The sequence below is a fragment of the Pteropus medius genome, unplaced genomic scaffold (genome assembly GCF_902729225.1).
Source record: "Pteropus medius unplaced genomic scaffold, Ma_sr-lr_union100, whole genome shotgun sequence".
Lineage (NCBI taxonomy): Eukaryota > Metazoa > Chordata > Mammalia > Chiroptera > Pteropodidae > Pteropus > Pteropus medius.
In genome coordinates this window covers 25149187-25174777 of record NW_024344240.1, presented here as the reverse complement: position 1 = coordinate 25174777, position 25591 = coordinate 25149187, and the positions used below count along the sequence as shown (strand labels likewise).

General features: G+C 46.1%; 1 protein-coding gene across 3 annotated transcripts in view; it reads right to left on the bottom strand.

Annotated features, from left to right (window-relative positions):
- CACNA1C (calcium voltage-gated channel subunit alpha1 C) overlaps window positions 1–25591 on the bottom strand; it is a 611706-nt gene that overhangs the window by 73748 nt on the left and 512367 nt on the right. For 2 of the 3 annotated variants that reach the window (XM_039869218.1, XM_039869219.1), the window contains 11 exons: window positions 22971–23103; window positions 20066–20195; window positions 18763–18822; window positions 14166–14272; window positions 11812–11899; window positions 11153–11260; window positions 10506–10558; window positions 10048–10194; window positions 8434–8635; window positions 6672–6830; window positions 5941–6051 (listed from right to left, as the gene is read on the bottom strand). In XM_039869218.1, coding sequence (XP_039725152.1) covers window positions 5941–6051; window positions 6672–6830; window positions 8434–8635; window positions 10048–10194; window positions 10506–10558; window positions 11153–11260; window positions 11812–11899; window positions 14166–14272; window positions 18763–18822; window positions 20066–20195; window positions 22971–23103 — 1298 coding nt within the window. Of the gene's footprint in view, window positions 1–5940; window positions 6052–6671; window positions 6831–8433; window positions 8636–10047; window positions 10195–10505; window positions 10559–11152; window positions 11261–11811; window positions 11900–14165; window positions 14273–18559; window positions 18620–18762; window positions 18823–20065; window positions 20196–22970; window positions 23104–25591 lie in introns of all 3 variants that reach the window. The other variant, XM_039869216.1, reaches the window with a different exon arrangement.

The following is a 25591-nucleotide window of genomic DNA, read 5'->3' as shown; positions in this document are numbered from 1 at the left end:
GAAAAGACTTCTCTGGGGCCACTGGAAACCATGGGGTCTCTTGTACTCAACAGGCACAGTGAGAAATAAGAGGAAGGCTGCCTTCATGCATGAGAAATCCAAGGCCAGCAACACTGTCTCTCAGGCTCAGAGACTCAAGATGCAGAGAGACTGGCCCTGGCTCAAGCACGCCACAGTACTGACCACTGAGAGGACCATTCAAGAGCCTCCTGCCTCTTCCTTCTCACAGTTCTGCTGCTGCTTATGTGGGTGAGGCCTGAGCAAGGCTGTGCCTAGTGCTGTGGGGAGTGGCCCGACAAAGAGAAAATGCTTGACCTCAATGGTCCTGAGCAGCTCTGATTCTGTAGCATCTCATTCACCAGGCTCCCTTCCTGTTGTGACTCATCCCTTGCTCCTAGCCAAGGGAAAGGTTGAGGGGACACAGATAGACTCCTTGGGACAACAGCCCGAGGAAAGGTGGAACTGGGTTCTTTGTCAGCATAAGCTATTGCTGCCAGCCTCACTCTCTGTCTCTCTGCTCTCTAAGAAGCAGCCAAGCCTTCACTTCCTCTTTTCTAAAAAATAATGGGGGCCTTGGAATCCCTCAAAGCTGAGAGAATACACTATTAGCTGAATGACTACCCTATTGTTAGCTGACACTATAAAAATGTTGGCCAAATCCCTCATGTTTGGGGGCAGGTAGCAGGAGTCACAGCCCTAGACAATTCAGATGACTTGCTGTGAGGCAGGCTAAGGCCTAACAATGGAGGCCAGTGGGCAGGACCAGAATGCCAGGTGGAGCCAGCTGGGGGCACAACATGGCTAGATGTCTGGAGCCTACTTTGGAAGCAGTGTCAAAGCTATGAGGCAGCAAGTCTCTGTCTAGTGACTGGGGTGCGCAAAGACAAGGTTCTGCATCCTGCCGAAGGGTCGGGTAAGAAACAGGCAAGGCTTAGGGTACTCAGACTTTAGTTTTGCTAGGGCACAAAAATGCTAATCAGGAACCCTAGTCAGAAGTCCAAAGCGCTGGGAAAAAGGAGCTGACTGCCCCAGGGCTCACCAGGGGTTTTTGGCCACAGCAGCAAGATCAATTCCAGACCACACCTGCCAGTGTGCTCTCTGCCTTCCTTAGGACCCGTCCAGAAACTGGGTGGGACAGGATCCACAGGGAAAAAGCCTCAGCACTTGCAGCTGACACGGACAGGGGGAATCCAGGGGTGGCTGGGAGAACTAACAAAGTCAGGAGAAAATCCACACAGGGGACCCCAGGGTGAGAAGCCTTCTTACCCTGTCAAGGGGGCTTCCACTATAATGAGTCAATTTCTGGTAGAAAATTACCAGCTGGAGAAAGAGTAGGGAGGATGCGATGAACCATCTGGCTTTGTGAAGCCAGAGCAGCTGGACTGAAGAAGCTAAGACAGACAGATAGAGGATAGAAGAAATTGTAAATGTCAGTGGAAAGAAGCAGGGTCTAGAGAGATGTCCTGTCCTAGATAGCAGCTGCTGGCCACATGTGGCTACAAAATCTAAATTAAAATAAATAAAATTAAAAAAATCGATTCCTCGGCTGCAATAGGCTCATTTCGAGTGCTTAATAGGCATGGGGCTGGTGGCTATTTTATAGACAGTGCATATGGAACATTCTCATTATTGCAGAAAGTTCCATTAGATAGTGCTAGACTAGAGGCCTCACTTTATCCCTTAGGTCTGAAGTGTCTTTTGGACCTAATTTATTCTGCAACATGAAAGTGAGTCCCAATGCTTCTGTTGCTCTTATCGAAGAAATTCGGGGGCAGGAGGGCAGTGAGTCTTTTCACTTTGGGTCCATTCATGTCTCTGGACTGTTCTCAGACTGGGAGAAAGCTAGAAAGAGAGGCCAAGGGTTTGATGACAGAGTGCTGCCAGGGTCAAATCCCCTCCGGCATCTTCCCCTTGGGGAAGTACTAAGAGGTTGTGAGAACTAGGAGCTCCCTGAGCAGTCAGCAGCCAAGGGGAATGAGATAAGTCTCAGGAACAGTGGTCCCGGCCTTTCACTCCTCCATGACCCACGGGCAGGCCTACAGGGAGGAGGAGAGTGGTTAGCAGCCTTTCGTTTGGGGGAGACCCTTCTTTCCAGGGCAGACCAACTGCCCTTGAGGAAGAGAAGCTGGGCCCATCCTTGGCTGCTTCTCCTGCCTTGCCTTAGGGAAGTCATTGTCAACATGCAACTAAGTCACATGATCACTCTTTCCGGTACTAAAACCAGAGGTTCTTGCCTCAGCCTCCTTGTGATGTCAGAGCTGCCCAATGGGGCTGCAGCAGGGGCATGCCCAGGCTCATCCTATTGGCCATAAAGGACATGTTGGGTGGCTCTCTTTTCTCTTGCCATTCTCACCTTAGGTAAAGTTCAACTTAGAGTTTTGATTGGGATTGTATTGTCTATGGATCAATTTAAAGATAAATGACATCTTGGTAATATTGAGTTTTCCAATTTATGAACATGATATATTTCTCCATTTACTAAATTTGCTTTAATTCCTCTCTATGAAATTTTTTAGTTTTCTCTGTAGATATCGGAGACATTTTTTTGTTAGATTTATTTCTAGGCATTAGATATTTTTCAGTGTTTATCATAAAGTGTATCTTAAAAATATTTTTCCGTCTTTTTTGACAATTTCAAGTCACGATAGGAAGATAATCCAGCAAATAGCTTATTTTCAGGCCATTCTAACCAAAAGTTTTTAATGCTGATCAACTTGGCCTTGAAACAGTCATGGACCCAGATGCTGTTTGCTTATCTCCTACTCTCGCGAAGGGATTTCCTCTGGCTTGTTATTAGGTGTTCAAATCAGTTCTACTGTCATTCGTCCCACTCTTCCAGACATCACTGCAGATCCCTGAGGTCTTGGTGAGGGGCTGAATTGCTCTAAACTGGTTTATATTCACCCGTAGTTTATGTGTGTGTGTGTGTGTGTGTGTGTGTAACAGTGTGAATTTAAGGAGTAGGGCAGTTCAAATTGAGGCAAGAACTTACTTGAGAAAATTCATTTTCCATGGAGTGGTGAGAACAGATGGGAATGAAAAACTTGAGAGTATCAATCACCATAAAGACAATGAAAGAATGAAGCAAGAGTACAAGCTGACCACCCGACTGACCAACCAACCAATCACAGACACAAAAAGGACAGAAGAAAAGTGGAGCAGTGACAACATGAGACAACTTCTCCCTGGCTGTGTCTCATGTCAATCTTCAACATCCTTGCTGCCTAAGTGTCCTTTTACAGCTCATGCTTACTAGTGCAAACCCATTCATATCACACATAAACAACCACACCAGTGAGTTAAAAGATGCAGACAGAATTCCAGTTAACCAGGAGATATGAAAGCTGTTCTGTGTTTCAGGTCACTGTTAGAAGCCCTGGTTCTTGGGCCAGACTCAGCTAGGTATTTCTACCAGAGCTTCAAGTAGTTTCTGCTTTGGTTTTCTGCCTGAAATTTTTGGGGATGCTTTTCCTGAGTCCATTCCTTAATTAAGAACATAGCCTAATGAGAGCCCTGCTCTCACCAATACTCCTTCCAACTGGTCAACCTTCTTTGGTCAGCCAGTGAACTTTATCCCTCGACTGCCAGAGGTCCCTTTAGAGGTATTCATTTTCCTTTCTCTTTACGCCACAGACTGATCCTGGCAGGTGGAATGCAAAAGGCCCCAGGATGGCTCTCTTCCTTCTTTGGAAAAAGTCTCTCATTTTACCTATCTTCTCACAAAACTAGGGATTGAAGAAACTAGGAGGCACTTTATGGTTTAGATCACTACAACTGGCTAGTGGCTTGTTCCTAGATCTGCAGGATTTAGGTAGAGTGTCTTTCAGGTAGAAGCCCCTGCAGGTATCAGTTTCATTTGCTTCTTAGGGCAGCTGTGTTCAAAGCATTTCCTGTGCTCATAAAACAAGATTCAGGAAGTCCACTGCAGGGCCCTGCAGACTGCATCAGACATCAGAAACACATCTGAGTCAATTGTGAAATGACTCAAAGCTTTGAAATATTTAAACCATATGTCTCATGAAACAAGATGAAAATGATGCTAATTTCCCTACTAGAGGCTGCCATCTGAGATTGAAGCTCAACTTGGCAATGATCCTGCATTCTTAGCCTCACCCAGTCGTATTATTGTGACCTTGAACCTGTCAGTATTCCTGGGCCATGCGGCATGGAACAGGACTATAGGTGGGCAGAGGCACTATGGGTATACAGACAGTGGCCAAGGATATTCAGTGGTTTTCTCTAGGCCAGGACAAATTTTATGCCTCTAAATGGGACTTAGCTTGGAAGGGAAAGTGAAAAAGAGTATATTTGCTGCCCCGGAGGAGGAAGGAAAACACCATTATTATCTCCGAATGACATTCATTAGGAGTCTCATTTTCTGAAAATTAGCCAAGAACCCTAGGCATTCTTTGAGTGAGAGGAAGAATCAGCATTGTAAGAATATTGTCTCTCTTATTTTTGAAGTCCCTTTGCAGTCAAAGGTTGTTTGCTTCTTTCTGAAAAGTGCCCAGCAGAATATTTGATGTAGAAAGATGCTAACCGCTTGGTGCAGTGGAAATTATATTGACCATAAAGTCAGAGGTGTTAGATTCTAGTCTCGGTTCTGCCACTTAGTGGTGGTGTAATTAATATTACACTTAATTGCTCTGCACTTCACTTCCCTCTTCCCTAAAATGGGGGTGCTAAAAACTATCTTAAAGGAGTGTTTTGAAAAGGATTACATGCAATGAGGTATGTGTGGCATATGGTAGATTATCAAGAAATGTTAGTTGAATATCAATTCAAAGAAGGTGATGGATAACTTGTCAATGAAGTGGAGCCAAGGAGTCCTAGCCCTGCCCCAATTAGTCCTGGGACAAGTAAAAGTCTGAATAAAAATGGAATATATGACTAAAGACGTTTCCTTTTTGCCTTCTGTTGATCTGTGTTGCATCTGGGAAAAGTAATGAAAGAAAGGAAGAGAAGGTTCAGAAAGCTAAAGAAGTTTTCTTGTCTGTAATTCTCTTAGAACCAGCTATCCTCATCCCTCTCCCAAAGGTGTCGTGGTGGCCAGGGGGAGCCACTGAGTTGCTGTACATCCTCCCTCAGAAGCAGCGGCTCATGTTGTGAATCCCAGGTCAGTGGATGCAGTGATTTTGACCTGTCCTCAGGGGTAGAAGATGGCAGGTGCTGCTCAAACCAGCCTGCTCCTCTATTATCCAGGACAATGGTGGTGGGCCTGGTTAGGGAGGGCACAGATAATTCAAGGTGACAGATAATCCAGCTTGCCTTACCCTACTTTGTTCATTCAAAGGTTCTAATCTTCTCTTCAAACCTTCCTTTGAGGAGCTGCTTATAAGCAGCAAAGCACAGATATTTGTATAGGCCCTTCCTGTACTGGAAGGTACAAGGGAGCAATGATGTAGCCTCTGAGGTGGGAGCAGGAGGCCCCCATGGGCTAGAACACTGAGTCCTGAGCAAGTACAGCCCTGCCTGAGCTTTCTACAATGAAGCTGGTCTGTGTGGCTGATGAAAAGGGAGGAGAGGAGAACAGAGGCCTGAGTAGATCTGGGAGGTTGGGCCTGGAGAGGTTTGGTTTGTCAGACTGTGGGCATAGTTTCTTCTAGATTATGCACTGGGGGGTGGGGCCAGGGAAGGGGATGGGAAAAGAAGGACCGTCATCTGCTTCCCTTGGAAGGAGAGGCTCAGCTCAGGAAGGAATTTGCTTTCCGTACATCCCAGCCATGGTCCAGATCATGAGCTGAGATTCTACTTCAAAGAGCTGGCCTGATCCAATCTTGGCTGATTTAGGAGTTTGGGCATTATCATCAGAGAAGACATGGTCCTTCACTGATTATTTCTGCCCCTCGCTCTCCTTCTTTCGATACTGACACTCCCACCTCCTCTTGTTCTCCATCCCTCTGGCACCTGCAGACCAGATGCCTTTTTTCAGAGGCCTACCTTGGGTTTGAAGGCAATGAGCTTCAGAATCATCTCCACAGTGAAGAGGCCAGTGAAGAGCATGTTGAGGATGTTCATGGCGATTTTGAACAGGCAGCTCTGACCGTAGTGCTGAGAGGAAGGCAGGAACTGTGAAAATGAGGCAGGGACATCTCTACTCCTCACACCCTCATCTCAACAGAGATCTCCCTTGAAACGAGTCCTAAAAGGCCACCCACATCTCCATAAGCAGTCAAGTGGGCTCAGGAAACATTGCAAGCTCTTCCCTTCTCCACCATCTCTGGAAACAGAGGTCAGCAGAGTTCTATGTTCCTGCTTTGATTGGTTATGAAAACTATATAAAGAATCCTGGTATTCAAGAGAGTTCTGGCATGCGTTGACCTCCCGAAGGCAGGTGGATGTGGAATCAACCTCCACACGCCATGCCTTACTGACAATAATTAACACTTCAAGCTCACCCTCTGTTCTCCATTTCCTCCACTCTCTCGGTTTTCTCAACCCAGGGGCCTACGGAATTTTTCCTCAGGTCCCGAAGAGTAGCCCATCCCTGAGAAGGGACACTGTCTTTCTCCACCTGGGAGAAGAGGACAGCTCTTCTGGTCTTTCTGCTGCCTTTTGCCTCCAGGAAGGTGACAAACCAGAGACGATAGTGCAGCTCTTTTACGCTCCATACCCTCCCACAGCAGTCTCCCCCATACAGGCCTCATGGGAGCTGGCCCCTCTGGACTGACCTGCATGGCCAAGCAGATGGTGTTGAGCAGGATGAGGACGAACATCAGGTACTCAAAGTAGGTGGAGTTGACCACATACCACACTTTGTACTGGTGCTGGTTCTTGGGTATGTACCTCCGCAGGGGCCGGGCCTTGAGGGCGTATTCCACGCACTGTCGCTGGGAAGGGAGCAGTGGGGGGAGGGAATGGGGAGAGTGTGGGGTTAGTTACCTGAATGATGTGTGGGGGGTGGCAGAAGAGGGTGGGTTGTAGATGAAACTATACACCTGGGGGTAGGGCTCTCCGTGAGTCAGAGAATAACCTATTGCTCTAGCTCACTGACAAGTGTGAGATGTTATTTAAACACTTTTTTTTTGGATTTCCTCTCACTCCCTTAATCAAGAAGAGAACCTCCTCCAGTTAATCTCCTTATCAAGATTAGTACATATATCCTTTTTTTCAACTTGGTAATGCCTGGTATACTGCTGACAGTTGCCATTTGATAAATACTTGTGTCTTGACTGATATTTGGTCTCTCATTATCTCCTATGCCACAGCCTTTCCTTGAGGCACTTCTCTCCTCAAATTTTCTTTCTTGTCCTAAATCAATCTTCCTAATTTACCAGCGACCACAAGATCAGAAGACACAGGTCATGAGTAGGGAATAAGATCTTGGCCAATTAGACTCTTGGGACTATAGCACAGATCCAGTTAATTCCTCAGTACTATGCCCAGATTTCCGAGTCGGGAACTGGGGAGTCAGTCCAGCCTCTTCTCTTACCCTCAGACTCCATGTCCAGTTTCTAAGCCTGACCCATCGTATTTCTTCCTATTCTCTTCATCTCTACAATCATTAACCTACAGTAGATGAGAGTCTAATCATCTCTCATCTACATTTTCTAACTGGCCTCCCTCTTTCCTGTCTTACTTCTAATCCTAAGTCCATACAGCAGCAAGAATGATGAGTCTAAACCCAAGACATTGACATCAAAACCCGTAAGGGGTCCAGCTGGCCTAACTGGGGTAGAGCTGAGTGTCTTGTGCCATGCTCTTTTTCATAAGCAGACCTGAAGTCACTCACAGACAGAAATATATCTCTCTATGACTCTTCCCATGGAGGAATCTAGCTGGGGAACTGACCTCAGTGACCACATGCTATAGCCCACCATAACAGCTTCATTCCTCACCAGTGGAATTGCCAGCTCTTGTTCATAGGCTAACGGAACGTGTCATGATACTGGCATTACTATAGCAATCCTGCCTAAGCCTCTTTCCTGCCACCACCTCAGGCACAGGCCTCTGGTTTTTATTTAAGAAACCATTTAATAGTGGTTTTCTAATGCTGTCCTCTTCTGCCCCCAAAATCTTCACTCCCTCATTTTTCTAGTTTCTTTCCTCTTTATCGATGGTGCTAACCCACATGGGTACTTTCTAACTTGACAACTTCTAGAGAGGGCACAAAGTTTTTTTTCCCCAAGAGTCTATCATGGAGTCTCCTTAAGTGGATGCTTAACAAGTATTTGCTGGCTGAATGAACACATTTGCCAGATCTGGGATTTGCAGGGATTTGCAGGGATTTGCATTTCTTTTGCTCAGGCTCCTCCAGAAGGCTGGGAGCCCTATTCTCATTGAGTAGTGGACAGATGATCTTAGCATCCACAAGACCGCCCTCCTGACCACAGCCTCCCTCCTGGGTGGGCCGCGGGCTGCCGAATGCTGTTGTTCCTCATGAGGTCCCGCTTCCCCCTCACCACCTCATTCTTCTCCTTCCTAGGAAGCTACCTGGTTCTTGTCCAGCTCACAGTTCTTGTACTCCTGCTCTCCCTGCTCCTGGAAGGTGACGATGACGAAACCCACGAAGATGTTCATCATGAAGAAGGCAATGATGATGATGTAGATGATGAAGAAGATGGAGATCTCCACGCGGTAGTTGTAGATGGGGCCCTTGTCCTCCGTGTGGGAGTCGATGGAGCGGTACAGCAGCCTGGAGGAGGAGACAGCCCCACAGACGAACTGGAGAAGCAGTGTCGCCTCTGTGGAATGATGGCACTGCTGCTCCCAGGGGTCCCTGGGCTCAGCGGTGCTAGAAATAGCTCTAGGCTGGGAGTCAGAAGATCTGGGTTCAAGTCCCAGCTCTGTCACTTTCTGGCCATGTGACCCTGGGCAAATCACTTAACCTCTTTGAGCCTCAGATTCTTCATCTGTAAATGGAGACAATAATCCCTAACTTTCCTACCTGGCAGGGTAGCTGATATAATGTATATGAAGGTGTTTTGAAACTGTCAAGTACTCTTTTAATGTAACATGAATTATGGACATTGATTTCAAATACTGGAAATATTGGTAAATATTGCAACAGCTTTGCAAACGGGCATAGACTCAAAGGATGTTACAGTGAACATAAAATAAATCTCTCAGAGATAAATATCCTTTAAGATTAAAAACACTAGGTAACAAATGACCCAGGCTTATTCAGACCATCAGCAATGGTTCGGTGTTACACTTAGGTGGTTTCCACGTGTGCGCCATCCATATGGGCCCGGGCCTGTGCCCATTATGCCCGTTCCTCCTCAGGGACAGGGGCTGCCTCCTCGCCTCCCTTTGCTACTCCACACAGTACTTGGTTATCCTCCAGGTTTTATCTGTATTTTACCATGTGATAGTGGTGACTCTCATCTAAGATCCATGTGCTATGACTGACTTAGGAATATTTAGAATTTCTGACTTTTAGATGATAATTTCACTGGAATACAGAAGGGAGGATCAGGTGTCTGTACAAAGATATGGAGAACCTGAAGGATGAGCTGCCTGGTCGAGGCGCTGCAGTGAAAAGGCCGACCAGGCCAGTGGTCTAGGCATGAACGCACTATCTGTGCAGAGAAATCTGGACCCAGGTTTCTATCCCTTTCTTACCTTCCACTGAAAACATAGACAAGGCTTTCTCTTAAGGAGACTGGGGCAGAGTCTAGTAAAACAGAGACATCTCCACCATCTCCGCTCACACTGAGTGTGCCCTGGGAGCAGCAATCTTGAACCCTATGGTGATCTAAGGGCCTATGCTGGAGAGACTCTCCTGGTCCCTACTCCTAGATACCATGACCCCTATCACTGTGTCTCACTCTGAGGTTGGGAAGGGGCTCTGAAAGAAGCTCATTTTGTTTGGGTTGGAGTTTCTGAAATGTTGACATCTTTTAGAAAAAGAAGAGTCTATTTTTCGGCAGTGACGATGGCCTACAGATGGTTCTAGAAAAATGCCCTCACTGCCTGGGGAAGACACAGGGAAGTACGACCTCTGGGAAGGAGTGTGGGAAAGGCAATAAAACTTGAGGGATGAGTGTAAGGACAATGTCTTGGCCTCTCACATCGGGGTGGACAGGCCTTGATTTGCATACTCACTCTGGCCACCCCTCAAAGGTGGAGACAGTGAAGAGGGCCATCATGGCTGCCAGAACATTGTCAAAGTCGAACTTGCTGTTCTCCCAGCTGCGAGGCTGGATGATGGGGTGGTCAACCTCCCCGTCCTTGTACGTGATGTAGTTACCCCTGTGAGAGGAGGGGAAGAGTTAATTGTGGGGGCCTCCCATCTCCCTTCACACCTGACCCACCAACGACTCCTGGCATGCTGGGTGGGATGTGACTAGTTTGGCTTAAACCCCACAGTTCTAGCCATTGTGAGGAGCTTCAGTAGGTAGCACCTGCTGTATGTTATGTCCATGGGACCAGATTATCCATGGGTAAAAGTCCAGGGGCTGCTGCTGTCTGAGAAAGAATGGGCTGTCCCTCCTCTCACACCGAGTTACCAACTGCCCCAAATTAACCAGCCTTGGCCTGGCTGCCCGCCAGCCCGCACTCACTTGCATTCTGCCTCTGTCTGCTTGGAACTGTCTGAACAGGTGTAGAGCTTTCCCTGGAAGGCAGAAGAACGAAGTGATTGGATATGTTCATTAACCAATGAATCGATCAAAAAGGATCGTCCCTAATGTCCAGCACTGTGCTAGGGAACTTGGGATAAAAAATGTGAGGAGAGCAGAATCTAGGTGGGGAAGATCTGACTCACATATATTAAAGCAATCAGTGCCATGACTACCACTGGAATTCAGAAAAAGGGAGCTCTAATCCACGAATGCTGGACTCTTTAGGAAGGTCTCATGAGGATGGTAGAAGTGGAACTGGTCTTGGAGGGCTGAACGAGGTGGGATGTTGCAGGTTTTATGCAGGTGCCTGACACGGAGGTTTCAGAACATAGCAGGCCCTCTCCCTTTCATGCCAGAAGGAAGGGCAAGAACTAGGGGCATGCAGTGCCGAGAGGGCGAAGGGTCTTCGCCTGGCGGAGAAGTGCCTCCTTCCAAGCTGTACCTTCTCCGGTCTGGGAAGCTCAAAGCAGGGCTGTGGTGACCTTTATCCAGAGTCTGACCCAGGCCACACTCCTGTTTTTGCTGTACCTGCAAGGCCCCTTTCCCAGGAATACTGATAGGAGGAGAAGGAAGGACCGAGACTTCACCTTAAAGAGTTGGACCCCGATGCAGGCGAACATGAACTGAAGCAGTGTGGTGACAATCACGATGTTCCCGATCGTTCGGATGGCGACAAACACACACTGAACCACGTGCTGCAGTGGGAGAGAAGGCCGGAAGGGCATGTGGTTTCAGGAAGAGCCTGCAGCCTGAGCTTCCTTTAGCCAAGTCCCCCTCCCACTCCCGCTCTGAGGGGGCAGCATGGGCAACCCCTTTACCAGTGGAGAAAATCAGACTCACAGAGGCAAAGCACCTTCCCAGTGTCACATGGTGGTGAAATCATGTGAAGGGAACTCAAAGGCCCCCATTGGGCTGTAGGTGACTACAGGGACAAATGCCCTGTCAACTTCCTGATTTATAGGGGTAGGAAAACAGGAACTTCATTGCCATCAGGGGCACTGGGTGTATATGTAGGTATCCTTTTTGCAAAAGTTTTGCTTAGCAGTTCAGATTTTGAATGGCTGCCTCTGTCACTGCTCCTGAAATGGGACTACAGGTGCAGGCAGGAGAGTCTTCAGCAGCCACTTGAGCTGCCCATTATCTCCTCCCTCTAGCCCACCCCTCACCTTGGCTTGGCTTCTGCCAATGCACAGACTGGCAGGTGCTTGGGGGCGAATGGCTCCCTGCCCAGGCCCACCCTTCTCACCTTCAGTCCCTTGGCTCTGTTGATGGCCCTCAAGGGCCTGAGTACTCTCAGAACTCGCAAGATCTTTACAACATTGATTGCACTGGACCTGGGAAGGAGAAGTGGGGAGGGGAGTGAGCTTCTCCTGCTTTTGGTGAAACAAGAAATAACGTGGTGGTGATGAATGTCCTGGTAGGCTATTCCCAGGCCAACTTGTGACAACATGAAGTTTGTCTGGGAGGTCTTTCTCATCCTGGGACCTGAAGCTTGCCTGCTACCTGACTTTCATGTGGGCTAGTAAATAATGTGAAAAGCAACTCACCAGGAGTCTCTAGCAATATAACGTGCTGGGCGGTGGTGTTTATAGCATCAGAGAGACAGATTTAGATGTAGCAAACCTGAATTAAAACCCAGCACTGCCACTTACCAGCCAAGTCACTGAGGATAAATTTCCTAACTTTTCTGAGTCCTAGTTTCTTCATCTGTGAAGTCAGATAGTAATCACTTTTCAAGATTGTTGAAAGGATTAAATAGGAAAACATATGTGAATCATCTAGCAGTGTGCTTGGCACGTACTATAAACTGAATAAATGGTAGCTTTTATTATTATGCCTGATGAAGACATCACTGAACTTGAAGAAATACTACACAAATGTTGGAACTTCAGGCCTGTGACTGGAGGGGATGGATGCGGGCAGGAGTTATTTCAGTGCTCATCTCTAAACACGTGTCCTAGGTAGTTGCCCATTACACTTATATGTATAACCCTCTCTGGTTCATAGCCCAGTCAGGATTTGGAGGAGTGGATTCTACACAACAGCCTCCACATCCCGAGGATGCCAGGGCTGCAGCAGAACTTCTGGGAGCCTCAGGCTGCTGTCGTTCCCTAGTGGAAAGGAGGCTCTAGGGTGCGGGTCCCCCACAGGCTCCTCGGCAGGATGCTGGGATGCGTTATCCATCCACCCAGGTGGGCTCGCTCACCAAGCCAGGTTGGTGAGCAATTCTGAAGTGTATTCTAACCCTCAAGCACTAACCTTCTGATTGAGATAGTCCTCTAACTTTCAGAGAGCCTTATACCCACCTGGGACCTAGAAAATGTATGACATGTCAGCAAGTGCTGATTTCATTCTTCAGATGGTCAGGATGATGAGCTCAAGAGGGAGCTGGTAGAAAGATCTGATTTCTTTGGTTCACAGCTCTTTTATTCCAAAGGATTCAGAGAGCATTCCTATCTATCTGGGTATCTCGAAGAGGGAATCTGTTTGCATTGAATCACAATGGTAAGGATTTAAAGGTCAGATGGGGAAAGCCCAGACTAAAGGGGGGAATTTTTGGTTCAAGGTTAAGTAAGGATTTAGTGTTAGTGCTAGGATTAGAACCTAGACCTGTAGGCTCGTAGGCAGATAGTTGTGGGTCATATAATTGATGATCACAGAAAGAATCCCACTTGTAACAACCCTGCCCCCATCTCCATACTTTCTAAGCTGACCATGAAAACACCCTTGGGAGAGGAGACCCCAGGGTCCTTTTCTCTGCCATTGGTGTGACCTCGGGCAAGTCTCACAACATCCTGAACCTCAGTTTTTCTATCTATAAAATAGTGATAACAGCAGTTGTCCTGCCTGCCTCACGGGTTTCTGTGGGAACCATAGAAGACCGTGCATGTGAAAGTGCAAGTGCAGGATTAGCATTAACAGCCGAGGGAACTTGAGAGAAACTTGTAATCACTCTTAAACTTGAGCAAGTTTGCAACCTCTGTTGTATGGTGGAATCACCTGGAGAGTTTTTAAAAATCCTAGAATCCAGGCTGTCCCTCAGACTAATTAAATAAAAATCTCAGGGGTAAATGTCTGTTTAAAAGCTACTCAGGTGATTTCACTGTGTAGCCAAGAATGAGAATAATTCCCCCCTCCTCCCTCTCTGTGTCTCTGTCTCTGTCTCTCAGTCTCTCTGTCTCTCCCTCTCCCTTTGCTCATCCATCAGATGCTTTGACTGGAGAGAGAGGTGAGAGAAAGGGAGGGAGGAGGGACCAGAGATCAGGGCAGGTCATGGCAATGGCAGGTCCTTTGAATTGGGCACATGGTGCAGGGGTAGGAGATATTCTTCTCATTATAACTGGGGCTGGCCCTGCTGGTCACAGCGAGATCCAGACGTTTCAACGTATTCTTGCTGGATCAACATATACCAGTTGTCACAACATTGAGGACACGGGCAAAAGAAATCATAACCGCCATGCTGTACAATCTAGAGGCCCCACCCCATTCACATCATGGGTCCATGGGTGGGGTGCGGGAAGGTCTCCCAGAGTCTTTATGTCCTCTTTGACACCCATTCCTACTTGTGTGCCCCATCATGACTGAGAGAGCCCTACTCACTGGATGCCAAAGGAGATGAGGGACACGCTGACCACCAGCAGGTCCAAGATGTTGAAGTAGTTCCGGCAAAAGGAGCCCTTGTGCAAGAAAGCCCCATAAGCAGTCATCTGCAGGGAGGCACAGGAAACACGAGCATGAGTGGCCCCTGCCCAAGAGCCAGAGACCCCCTCACACCACCCTTTCTTCCCATAGCACCCCTTGGGCAGGGCCCTGCTGAAGAGCAGTGAGGCAACAGAGGGATGGGGGTAGGCAGGACTGAAGAAGGAGATAAGGTGCCAAGAAAAGTGTTCTGAAACTGTTTATGCAACCACCAGAGAATCCCCAGCTCAGGATGCATCAGTGGCTCCAGGCAACTCCAGACTTTTCAATCCTAAATTTGAAGCCCTTTCAAATCAGGCTGCCATCCCTCTCTCCTGTTCCACTTCCTCATCACAGGTCCATGGCTGCAGCTCTGAGAGGCCCTTTGCTGATGCTGCCCTGACCAGGTCTCCCAACCTCCTTTCCAAATTCTATCTGCCTCAGGGCCAGCTTAGGACACAAGGCATCTGGGGGGAAGCTGAGCATGCCCAGTAGAGTCACAACCATTCTGGTTTCCCAGGACTTTCCCAGTTCATTTCTGAAAGTCTGGGATTCCGGGCAACCCCTCACTCTCAGGCAAACTGGGACAGGTGGTCCTTTAATGCCCAGTGAGAAATTCTACCAATGACTCTGGCAGTTAGCATCCCTCCACTTCCTAGACGCAAATAGTGCTTATGATCTGTGCCAAATATTCTACACTCAGTTCTACTGACTTGCTTCTAGACTGCACGTTCTTTAAGGCCAGAGCTATGTTCATAGGGGCTACGTGGTACCTTGTTAAAGAACACAGGCTCTGGAGCCAGGCTGTCTGAGTGTGAATCCCAACCCTATTGTATTTTATTTCTGCGGCCTGGGCAAGTTACTTAACTTCTCTGTGTTTTAGTTTTGTCATCTGAGAAATGAGGAGAGTGATAATATCTACCCTACGGGGTTGTAAGCATGTAAAACGTGAGGAACACTATCCTGCTGATAGTGCCATCTAAGTGTTGGGGCCAGATAGCTTGAAGTTGAATTCTGGATTCTTCCTGCATGAGGGAAGATAAGTTTCCTCATCTATAAAGTGAGCGCACTATTCTCTGCCTTTCTGAGGTGCGTACAGAAAACCACTTGAGATCCCTTGGATGATGAGTATTGTTACACGACTAAGCTATTATCACCTCCCTCAGAGCTCAGTATGAAGCCACCATAGGTGCTCAACAAATTGCCTTTCCAATTTTGTTGACTTGAATTAAGGGCAATGGATTTCCAGTTAAGGGCCGTGAAAGGCATGGGCTACAAAGCATCAGCCAAAGGGAAAAATCTGAAGCTGATGGCTGAGAGACTGAGAGTGGCTCCCTGGTCACCTGGGGTCCAGTTTATCTCTTTGGAATCAGAGCATGCCCAGGGCAGCATGTCTGCAGAGCAATTCAAAAGCAAACACAGGGGAAATTGGCAAAAATAGCTCTTGCAACCTAATTCTTTCCATTTATCTCCTGCCGCAGGGGGTCACAAGGGACTCAGGCACCTGTGTCCTGCAACAGTTTCGAGAAGTGGGTAGATTATATAAAAGGTTGCAGGGGAATATCATTGGAGATCTCTCCTGAAGCCCTGACATCTGGAGGGGCTGGCGGCCCTGTCTCTCAGTGAAGATTTGGGACCCTAGGAGTGGCTTTGGGTGGCTCTCATGGTTCATGTTAACCAGAGTGCCTCTGTGCCTACCCAAGGCAGAGTACCTTCACTAGCCATCCTAAATTTCATCTTAGAGAAGGTACTGGTTTGCTCCCACCCTGTTCCAGGCTTGGGTATTACAAGCATGCTCCTGAGCTGCAACAGAGACATCTACATTTGAGGAAAAGCATTCCTCGATTAGGTGGACAAATGGGTCTCGGAGTGCCAACTTCTGTCCTTTCATTTGGGATCCTGTTTTGTCAAGGGAAGAGGTGTGTGTGTGTGTGTGTGTGTGTGTGTGTGTGTGTGTGTGTGTGGAAACTTGAGAGCAGGGCCAGAGAAAGAGTGGCTGTAAGAGAAAGGGCAAATGGATGCTGAAAAAATGGAGCATTTATTTGAAAATCACGTGTGGCATTCAGAGCTTCAAAAAAGGTCAGGTTCAGGTACCCAGTGCAAAGTCTTTCCTTTACCCTGTTTTGCTGACTGATGCCTACCCAGGTCCTGCTTCCTAAAATTTCTAAGCCCAGGAAAAGCCTATGGCTGGGGTTATTTTCAGCCTAAGGAGAGAAAAGGAGTGGGACATAGGATTATGGACTCTGAATTAAAAGGGCAAGAATGCTCCTCTGTCCAGTCACATGGACAAGCAGCAATTCTAGTTGTTAAATGGGTCTGATCTTTTGTAATTTCTGCTCATTGGTCCTGGTTCCACCTTTTCCCTCCTCTGTGTGATAGGCTTTTGCATCATTCAAGAAGACTGTCATTGTCAGTGCCTTTGCAGGATGCTAGGCCACCGGGCCAGGCAGAGGGACCCAATGGGAAGGAGGTACAGGAAAGTGTACTGGGGTTGGGGTTTATATTTAGAAGCACACTGAGAATAAGAGAGTAGAAAAGGGTGAGGGTGGATGGGGAGGGAAGGATCTTGCCATGACAATGCTCGTAAAGAGACCATTCACTTCTGCTTGTATGGCAACCTTGAAGGGAAAACAGCACCATTGAAATCCACAAGGGAAGCTCCGTAGAGGGGTGCTGAGAATTGGGCCTTAGAACTTTTCTTGTCTCAGGAAAGAATTTTGAGTGTTTGTATGCCTCCCTGAGTCTGAAGTCCAGGAAAAATCAGGTCATCCTGGAAAGGGGGTTTTACAGCAGTGTGTCCTAATGCAGCCAGGCAACTCTCGGGGCCCTCTCCCCACCCCCAGGAGTCAGAGCCCAGCCACATTGCTTTCCTTGGGTAGAGAGAAAATCTGAGAAACACTCTTGTTAGCTGGAACCAGAGACAGAAGCTACGGGTCTGGACAAGAAAAAAAAAAGCCACATCAAACTGCCCCATTCGGATTGTATATGGAAGTGACAGCATCATCATGTACGTTAGAAGGTTGGGTCATGACTTGGGCGTTCCATCAGGAAAAGAAGGGGCTGGGGCCAGCCATGGCGCATGGTCAGGTGTGGACATTGGCTTGTATCCACTACCTGAAGGGGTGACAAGGGAGCCTGGGCTCCTCGGGAGTGGCATCTCAGGCGAATATCCCAGGAAGAAGATGCTAAGCTGAAGCAGGTGCTCCAGAGCTTTTGACCTTTCTGTTTGGGATGAGGGTAAAAGCCAAGCCCTCATCCTGAGAGGAGAACAAATGCTGAAATGTACTTTTCCTAGGCTTCAGGACTCACACCCTACATCTCAGAGGAACTAGCTTGGCAGCGTATTGGTTTAGAGGCCCAGAAGTATACAGGAAAAACTTAGAAATCACAGTAAAATAAATATAAGTAATACATCAATTATATATTAATATAAATAACAAGATAAAACAGACAAAAATCTCTCTCATCCTAATGCTGTTCAGAGGTAGGTTCTATGGCTTCAGGATAACCGTGCTGCAGTATCCATATATGGGGCTGCCAGCACTGGAGCTGCCAGAGGCGGTGGGGCCAGGCCTGCACGCTCACAGCCTGGGTCTTGGGGCCTGGGGCTCCAGATTCTTTCAGCACTTGGTTCTCACTCCCCTGTACTTGGCTCTCCAGTGTAATTCTCCCTCCTCCATGCTCAGGGCAAGGGGCATAGTAACAAAGCTTTTCAGCAGGTAACCGAGGGTTCAGAAGTAATCTAGAGTTGTCTGTCAAATCCCTCAGTTGAGAGACTGGCTCCGAATTTCACGTCGGCCCCTGATTACTGCCGCAGAGGCCCAACTCTAGCTTAGCCCCAACGTCCGCCACAACTATGGAGGAAGGTATTGATGACTGGCTTCAATGGGCATAGCCAAAGTGACTCACACCCCCGAGCTTTTCCACTTTTAGATTTTGTGTGGTATCTCCTCTGGGCAGGAAGAGGGAAGGAGAGTTCTAAGCAGGGTTCAGTCACCGATTCGATTGCCTGGAGATGGTGTGTGGGGTGTGTGGGGTGTGTGGGCCAGACCGGGGACAGGACAGCATCAGTGTTGACCTTGGCAGCCTGTACTTGGCTCTCCAGTGCAATTCAGCTGAATGTCTCTTCCAGGCAGGTTGGGGGTGGGGGTAGGTTTCTTCTGGGCCTGAGCAAAGTGCTAGCACAAAGTGAAGGGCACTAATTTTTTTGATTTCAGGCTTGAGAGCGCGAAAGAAAGAGCGAAAGAAACAAGAGAGAAAAGAGACAAGGCAGATAGGGCAGAGACAGAGAGAATGCATTGCTCAGATTGCATTACCTTAAGGATAATTTCTAATGTAAAGATACTAGTGAAGACATAGTCTGCATTGCCTAGGATCTGAAAAATAAGCACAATTGGATTAGTGGCTCTGAGAGGGAACCGGACACCAACGGGAGCGTGTGTGTTAGCGGCAGACAGCAGCAGAGAGCTAGTGCCTCAGGAAGAGGGCAGCAGGGGAGGGGAGCGGGTCGGGGCTTTACCTTCAGAGCAATTTCAATGGTGAAAATGGTAGTAAAAACAATATCAAAATAAAACAGAATCTGCAAAACAAAGAGAAACAGGGTGGGGATGGGGAGGGGAAGGGAGAAAGCAGGATGGGAGGAGAGGTCAGTGGATGTTCACCAGAAAAGGAATCACACTTCAAAACCATGACACACACCACTTGAGCCTTTCCACGTGAAGACAGGTGGAAATGAGTTAGGAGACAAGTGGCATACATGCAGCTCTGGATCCTGAAGCAGGCTGGCTTCAGGTGGCTTAATGGCTCTGGATGAAGTCCCTAGATATGTGAGGGGGAGCTTCCAGGGTAGGCCTCGGCTGGTCCTGGGTCTGGGTAGCATCTGGTTTGATGCTTTTCTCATTAATCCAATACTTACAAACTCAAATCAGACCACTGGGATAGATACTTGTCAAAAGAACAGAGAGTGGGTTTTTTTTGTTTGTTTGGTTGTTTTTTTCCAGGAAGATGCAGAGTTCTTAACTGGCATTGGTGTGATTCAGCCAGCTTCCTATGTTGGTGGAAATCTTCACTGGTGTTGGGTCCTTTGCAGCACAAGAGAGCCTCTAGATGAGGCCTACCCAGGCTGGGGACAGGTCACATGGTTTCATGTTTTATTATATCTCAGGTAACAGATCAGAGATAAGGCCAATACCTTTCTTAGTAAGAAAGCTCTGGACCAAGCAGGACCAGCAAGTGGTCTGCAGGGCTATGGCTTTAGACTGGAGGGCTCCTCTCTTCATGCTCAACTGGTTGGGATTTGAAAAAGTTTTGAGACTTTGAGATAGAGCAGTTTTTATTTTAGACTTTCATGTAGTTCACCAGAGCCTTGAGTGGGCCTCCAAATTTAGTTTCGACTTCTAAAGAAGCTCTCTTTTATATAAGGTCAGCCTTATCATTGGCACCTATTTGCCAGTGCTCTCCCTCTCCCCAATGATTAGGACTGCTCAGAGTATACCGGGAGCAAGGCAGAAATTCAGTGATTACTCTTTTACTAAGTTTACAGGGAACCAGAGCTTCCTGGGGAATATCCACAGGGCAATGAAAGTCCTGACTTTTGCCAATCGGGCCAGCCTCAGGCATTTGGGTACAAGTTCTCTTACTTGCTTGTGGTCCTTAGATAGTTTCTAGCAAAGCCCTAATCTTCTAAAAAAAAACGTTGATTGTGTATTGACACTGAAGTTTGGAATTGGGCTCCCGATTAAACCGTAAGGTCAGCAACAGAAGCTGTAGGCCTGGTCACATTCTCGGGGGTAGGGGGACGGAGAACAGAGGGGAGTGCGTACATGGTTCCTGAAGGACGTGTGCTGGACAGGGTCCTCAGCGGCCAGGGAAATGCTGCTGAGCAGAATGAAGAAGAGGATCAGGTTGGTGAAGATCGTGTCATTGACAATGCGGTGGCACTGGAGGCGGAACCTGCGTGGGAAGCCGGAGAGGAGAGAGGTGTGTCAGAAGGCAAGGGGAGCAGCTCCCTGGGTCCCAGGAGCACCGGCTCTTCCCCTCAGCGTATAGAAGATGCTAATCAGTTTGCGGGTTGGGCTCTTCAGTACTACCACTGCTAGGTAATGACAATCATGACCCCCACCCCCATCATGAGGCATGTCTGCACAGCAGGTTGTAGTTCAAAGCACTCTCACCAACAGTAAACTTTTGTCATTTTAGAGGGTTACATCTGAGACCTTTGGGAATCTCTATAATTTCAAATACTGCTGTGACATTAACAACTGGGTTGTGTTGGGGGACTTCTTTTCCCCATCATTAAAGTAAACCCATTTTATGAGATCTACTTCATATTTTTATGTGTAGGGTACAACAGAGCCACCCGGAGATGTGGGTGCTGAGAGGCTGGCTGAACCTACACTCTACTAAGGTGATTTACTCCTGCGGAATAGCTTCGAGGTGTGCAATTCAACATCACACCTCAGCACAATTACAAATAATTACACATGTGGACATCTGGGCACTCACTGATAGTAGCACAAATGCTATATCCTTAAATGCCAAGGCTGTCTTATATACTATTCTATTTCATCCTGACGGTTTAGGAGGGGGATATAGGTACTATCATCTTCATTTCATAAAAAGAAACAATGAAACCCAGGAAGGAGAAGCCTGCCCAGAAACACAACCTGTAATGTGAGGGAGTGAAGTTTTGAACCCAGTCCTTCAGACCTCTGCTCCTGGCATTGTGGTTTACTAAATTCTCTGAAAGACCTTACCACTGCACAAGCACCAAGTTCTGGAAAGAACGGGCTCTTTGAGATAATCAATTCTGGTTTCATGGGAGTTAGGAGAAGTCTGCAGTGATCATCCCGAATAAACAAGGAAACAAACAAATCCTCTGATCTGGGGTCTGTGTGATGGGTAGCCAGGAAGGACAGAGTTGCCTGAGGATAGATGCCAGTAGCAACTCTGCTATCAGGAAATTGCATTTCAAGCCAGTCTTGAAGTGGGGCAGAGAAGCCTGGAACTCTAAGCTGAGCCTATACTCTCAAAGAACAACTGAAAAAAAGCTTTCCCAATAATACTTTAGGCCTACAGAAATCTCGCCAATTAATATCAAGTATTGAGGTAACAATCGGAGATCATTAAACATGCCAGAATATAAGCCACTAAGATGGGAAATCAGGAAAACAACAAATAAGTGATTTCAACCCCTTGAAGCCTGTGTATATTAAAAATAACAGATACAAAATATAGAGCAACTATATTTGAAATAGTTAATGAAATAAAGGACTTGATCACAAAGACAATGAGTTAACAAGATAGTGTTAGATATAGACAGATGGATCTGGAAAATCAAGCAACAAATGGAACTGCTTGAAATAAGAAAACATAACAGTTGACATAAAAACTGGTTTAAACAGTAACATAAAGTTGAAGATGGAATTAAGAAATTGGAAGCTACATCTGAAGAAATTAACCCAGAATACCAAAAGAGAGATAAGGAGATGAAAGATATGAAGATACATTCAGAGATAGAGAATACAAAATGAGAAGGTATAACATATATCTAATTAGAGTGCCAGAAGGAAAGAATAAAGAGAATGAAGGAGACACAATATTTAAAGAGATTATGGCTGCAATGTTTTAAAAAATAGCAATTCTTATTCTAATTTCATGTCATTCAAGAACTGAAGAAAAATATAAATCCATAGATGTAGGAAGCATATTTCAAGCAAGATAAATGGAAAGAAATCCATGTCTAGACACATGGTAATAAATCTGCACAATGTCAAAGGCAACAGAAGATGGTAAAAGCAGCTAGAGATAAGGGGCAGATTACTTACAAAGAAATGAGAGTAGAAATTACAGCTGACTTTACAGTGGAATAATACATTTAACATCCTGAGGAACAAAACCTGGCATTCTAAAATTGTGTACATGGCAAAAGTATCTTTCAAGAACAAGAAATGAAAAGAATTACAGATAAACAGAGGCCAAATTTACCATAAAGGAACTACAGGAACTTCCAAAGAATGTGCTTTAGGACACCTGAAACCAATATAATATTGTACGTCAATTGTAATTGAAAAATTTGAAAATGTATAATAAAAAAGAAAAAAGAAAAAATGTACTTCAGGAAGAAAGAAAATGACTGCAGAGGACAAACTGGTAAGTTATATGTAAATCCAAGTATATACTGTTTATATAATAATTCTAATTCTGATAATAATGTCTAACTTGGGTTAAATATAAAGGTCAAGATCAAACACTAATCAACAATAACATGTAAGGCAGGAGCAATTGAGAGGAGTTAAAATTGTCTAAGCTCCTTTGATTTTACTGGATGAGGTTTAGGATATTGTTTAGCTTTAGACTTTGTTAAATTAAGTAGGCTTACTGACTACCAAGGGTAAACATTAAAAGAATGGAAACAGAGTTTACACATTTCAAAAAATGGAGAGAAAAAAAAACACAGGCCTACTGATTCAGAATCTACAACTCTTTTTCCTAAAAAGAGATAAGGGGCAGATTACCTATAAAAAATGATAGTAGGAATGACAGCTGACTTTACAGTGGAATAATACATTTAACGTGCTGAGGGACAAAACCTGTCCCTCTCTTTACACAAACTGTGGGGAGCTGGGGCAGTCCCAGGCTCTATCCAGAGGTTAAAGGATGCTGGCACCTGCTGGGCTTGGATCATTGAGGGAGCAGAGTCCCACCTTTCCCACCATTCTCACACACCTGTTGTTGGGGCTGAAGATGAAAAATGCACTGGCTTCTGGCATGGGCACTGCTTTTTCCTTAAGGTGCAGCTCAGATAGTGGTCGTGGGCGGGGGCCCACAGGCATCTCGGGCTCCTCATCATCCTCTTCTCCTGTAAGAAAAAAAGCACCATTCTAAACAACATCACTATTCCCATTTATTTTTACCACTGTGCTGCCTACTTTCGATACCTTCCTACTACAGTAATCAAAACATCGTTTGTATCTCTGAAAACATAGGGTACTAACCAAGACAGACACTCAGCTCTCTCACTGTGGGCACTGCTGGAGTTCATCTATGTTTGAGAAAGACTTTCTTGGCAGCACATGATAGGGTGACTAACTCATGCTGGTTTTCTCAGGACTGTCCTGGTTTTTAAACTGAAATTTCCAAATCCCAGGAAACCCCCCAGTTCTATGTAATTTGGAATGGTTGGTCATCCTAGTTGTAAGGTGCTAGAAAAGATGACCAGGTGAGACTAGGGCATTGACAGATGTAATAGTCCATGTAGGCTGCAGGTCGGGGATAGGGTATGGCTTAGTTGACTTGTGGGATCCCTTGCAAACAACCACATCCTTGAAGGTTCCAGGAGTTTAAAATCAACACTCTCCCCATTCCTAAAAATATAAAACAATCATGTGCTATAGGAACAATAGGGCAATAATGTTGACCACAACAGGCTCTTCATTCAAAGGTCTAGACATTGATGTCAATTAAAGAAGCTCCTTTGTTCTCTCAGCCAGTGGCCACGTTTAATGTGGACCAAAGGCAAATGACTTCTTCCTTTGCTTGCAAGCTCACTGCCCATGGAAGGAGATCAGCACATGCCCTGTTCTGATCAAATGCATTTAAAACGTTTAGAAGGGGAATGGGAGTTAAGAGCATGGACTCTCCGGCCAAAGCCTTGATCCAAATGTTGGCTCTGTTTCTTTCTGGCTATGGGCAGTTTATTTAGTCTCTTTGTGCCTCAGTTTCTCCATCTGTAAGATAAGATAATAGTTCACGCATATAATAGTTCTGAATGGCACACAGCAAGTACTATGAAATGTTAGCTGTTGTTATTACTGTCTGTACCCACGGGAGAGACTCTTAGTCTGTAAATTAGTGCTTGGCATCTTTCTTAGTCTTAGAGACGGATCTTTGTCTGCTGTTATTCTCTGAAAAACTTTCTATTTACATCAAACCATTTTCTGAACACTCACCATAGTGGGTTGAATAAGGCCCATAAAATTCATATGCTCCTGGAACCTCAGAATGTGACCTCATTTTAGAAATCTCGTCTTTGCAGATATAATTAGTTATGATGAAGTCATATTGGACTAAGGTGGACCCTAAATTCAAGGACTGTTGTCCTTCTAAGGAGAGACACAGAGACACACACACAGAGAAGGCCATGTGAAGACAGAGGCAGAGACTGGAGCGATGCAGCTAACACCAAGGGACAGCAAAAATTGCCGGCAACCTGCAGAAACTAGGAGGAGGCAAGGGGGAGTTCTCTCTAGAGCCTCAGAGGGAGCATGGCCCTGCCAACACCTTGATTTTAGACTTCTCAGCTCCAGAACTGAGGGAGTGCGTTTTTGTTGTCTGTGGCAATTTGTTACAGCAGCTCCAGGAAACAAATAAATTTGCTATGTGCTTTCTCCTCTCCTCAAGCTCCCTCCGTGTTTGAAATGCACTTCATCTCCTTCTTTACAGAGCTATGAGGATTCCCACTTCAGACGGCATCCTTCACCTGGCTTTCCTGAGACGGAACCTGTGAATTCCAGCAGCATCTTTGGCCTCTAGCATTCACTTGGTACTTAGGACACAATACCTTGGATATTGATTCTACATGTATCTGTTCCATCTCTTTATGTGCTGAAAACCCTGGAAAGAGAAACCGTGCCTGGCACCTAGTAGCTCTTATTTCCTGATGATTAAACTTATATACCAACATAGCTTTATAAGAAAGGGGAATTTGCAAAAGAAGAAGGTCAGGTGGAGACTAAGCTGGTTGGAAAGGTAGTTATGGGAAATTTGGCTTATGGACCAGCCATTCCTCTTCATGCTCTCTCTTCTTCTGGTTATAATGAAGCCAGGTGGTGCAGAGAAAAAAATGCCTGGCACAGAAAGTAGTTCTTTATCAAGCAAGAAGCATTTAGGGACCAAAGGCTTTTTTGGAGGACCAGCAGAATATAGATTAAATAAATCGAATGCTTTCCCTAGTGTAATTAGAGCTGACCAACAAGGCAATTAATATTTTCAGCATGAGAGAGGCACAAGATGAAAAATTGTGTACAGGCCAAGGGTTAAAGCTTTCATACCAAACCTTGGTATATAAAAGTAAAGTCTTTTACTTAAAGAAAAATCAGTAAAACCAGAGTTGGCCTAAATTGTGAGACTTACAAGTGAAATTCAGCTGAGAAGGATCTTAAAGTTCTGCCTAGCTGTTTGTATTCTTTTCAGTTTTGCTCCAAAAGACACGACAGTTTTTATGCATGATAATTTGGTAATAGGTAGTTTAATGTTTTTCTTAATCATCTGTGTTCATAGAAAAACATATTTACTAAGTTTCTAACGGAGAATTTTTGCATGCTCCTTCACCTGTAACAGTCTGCCTC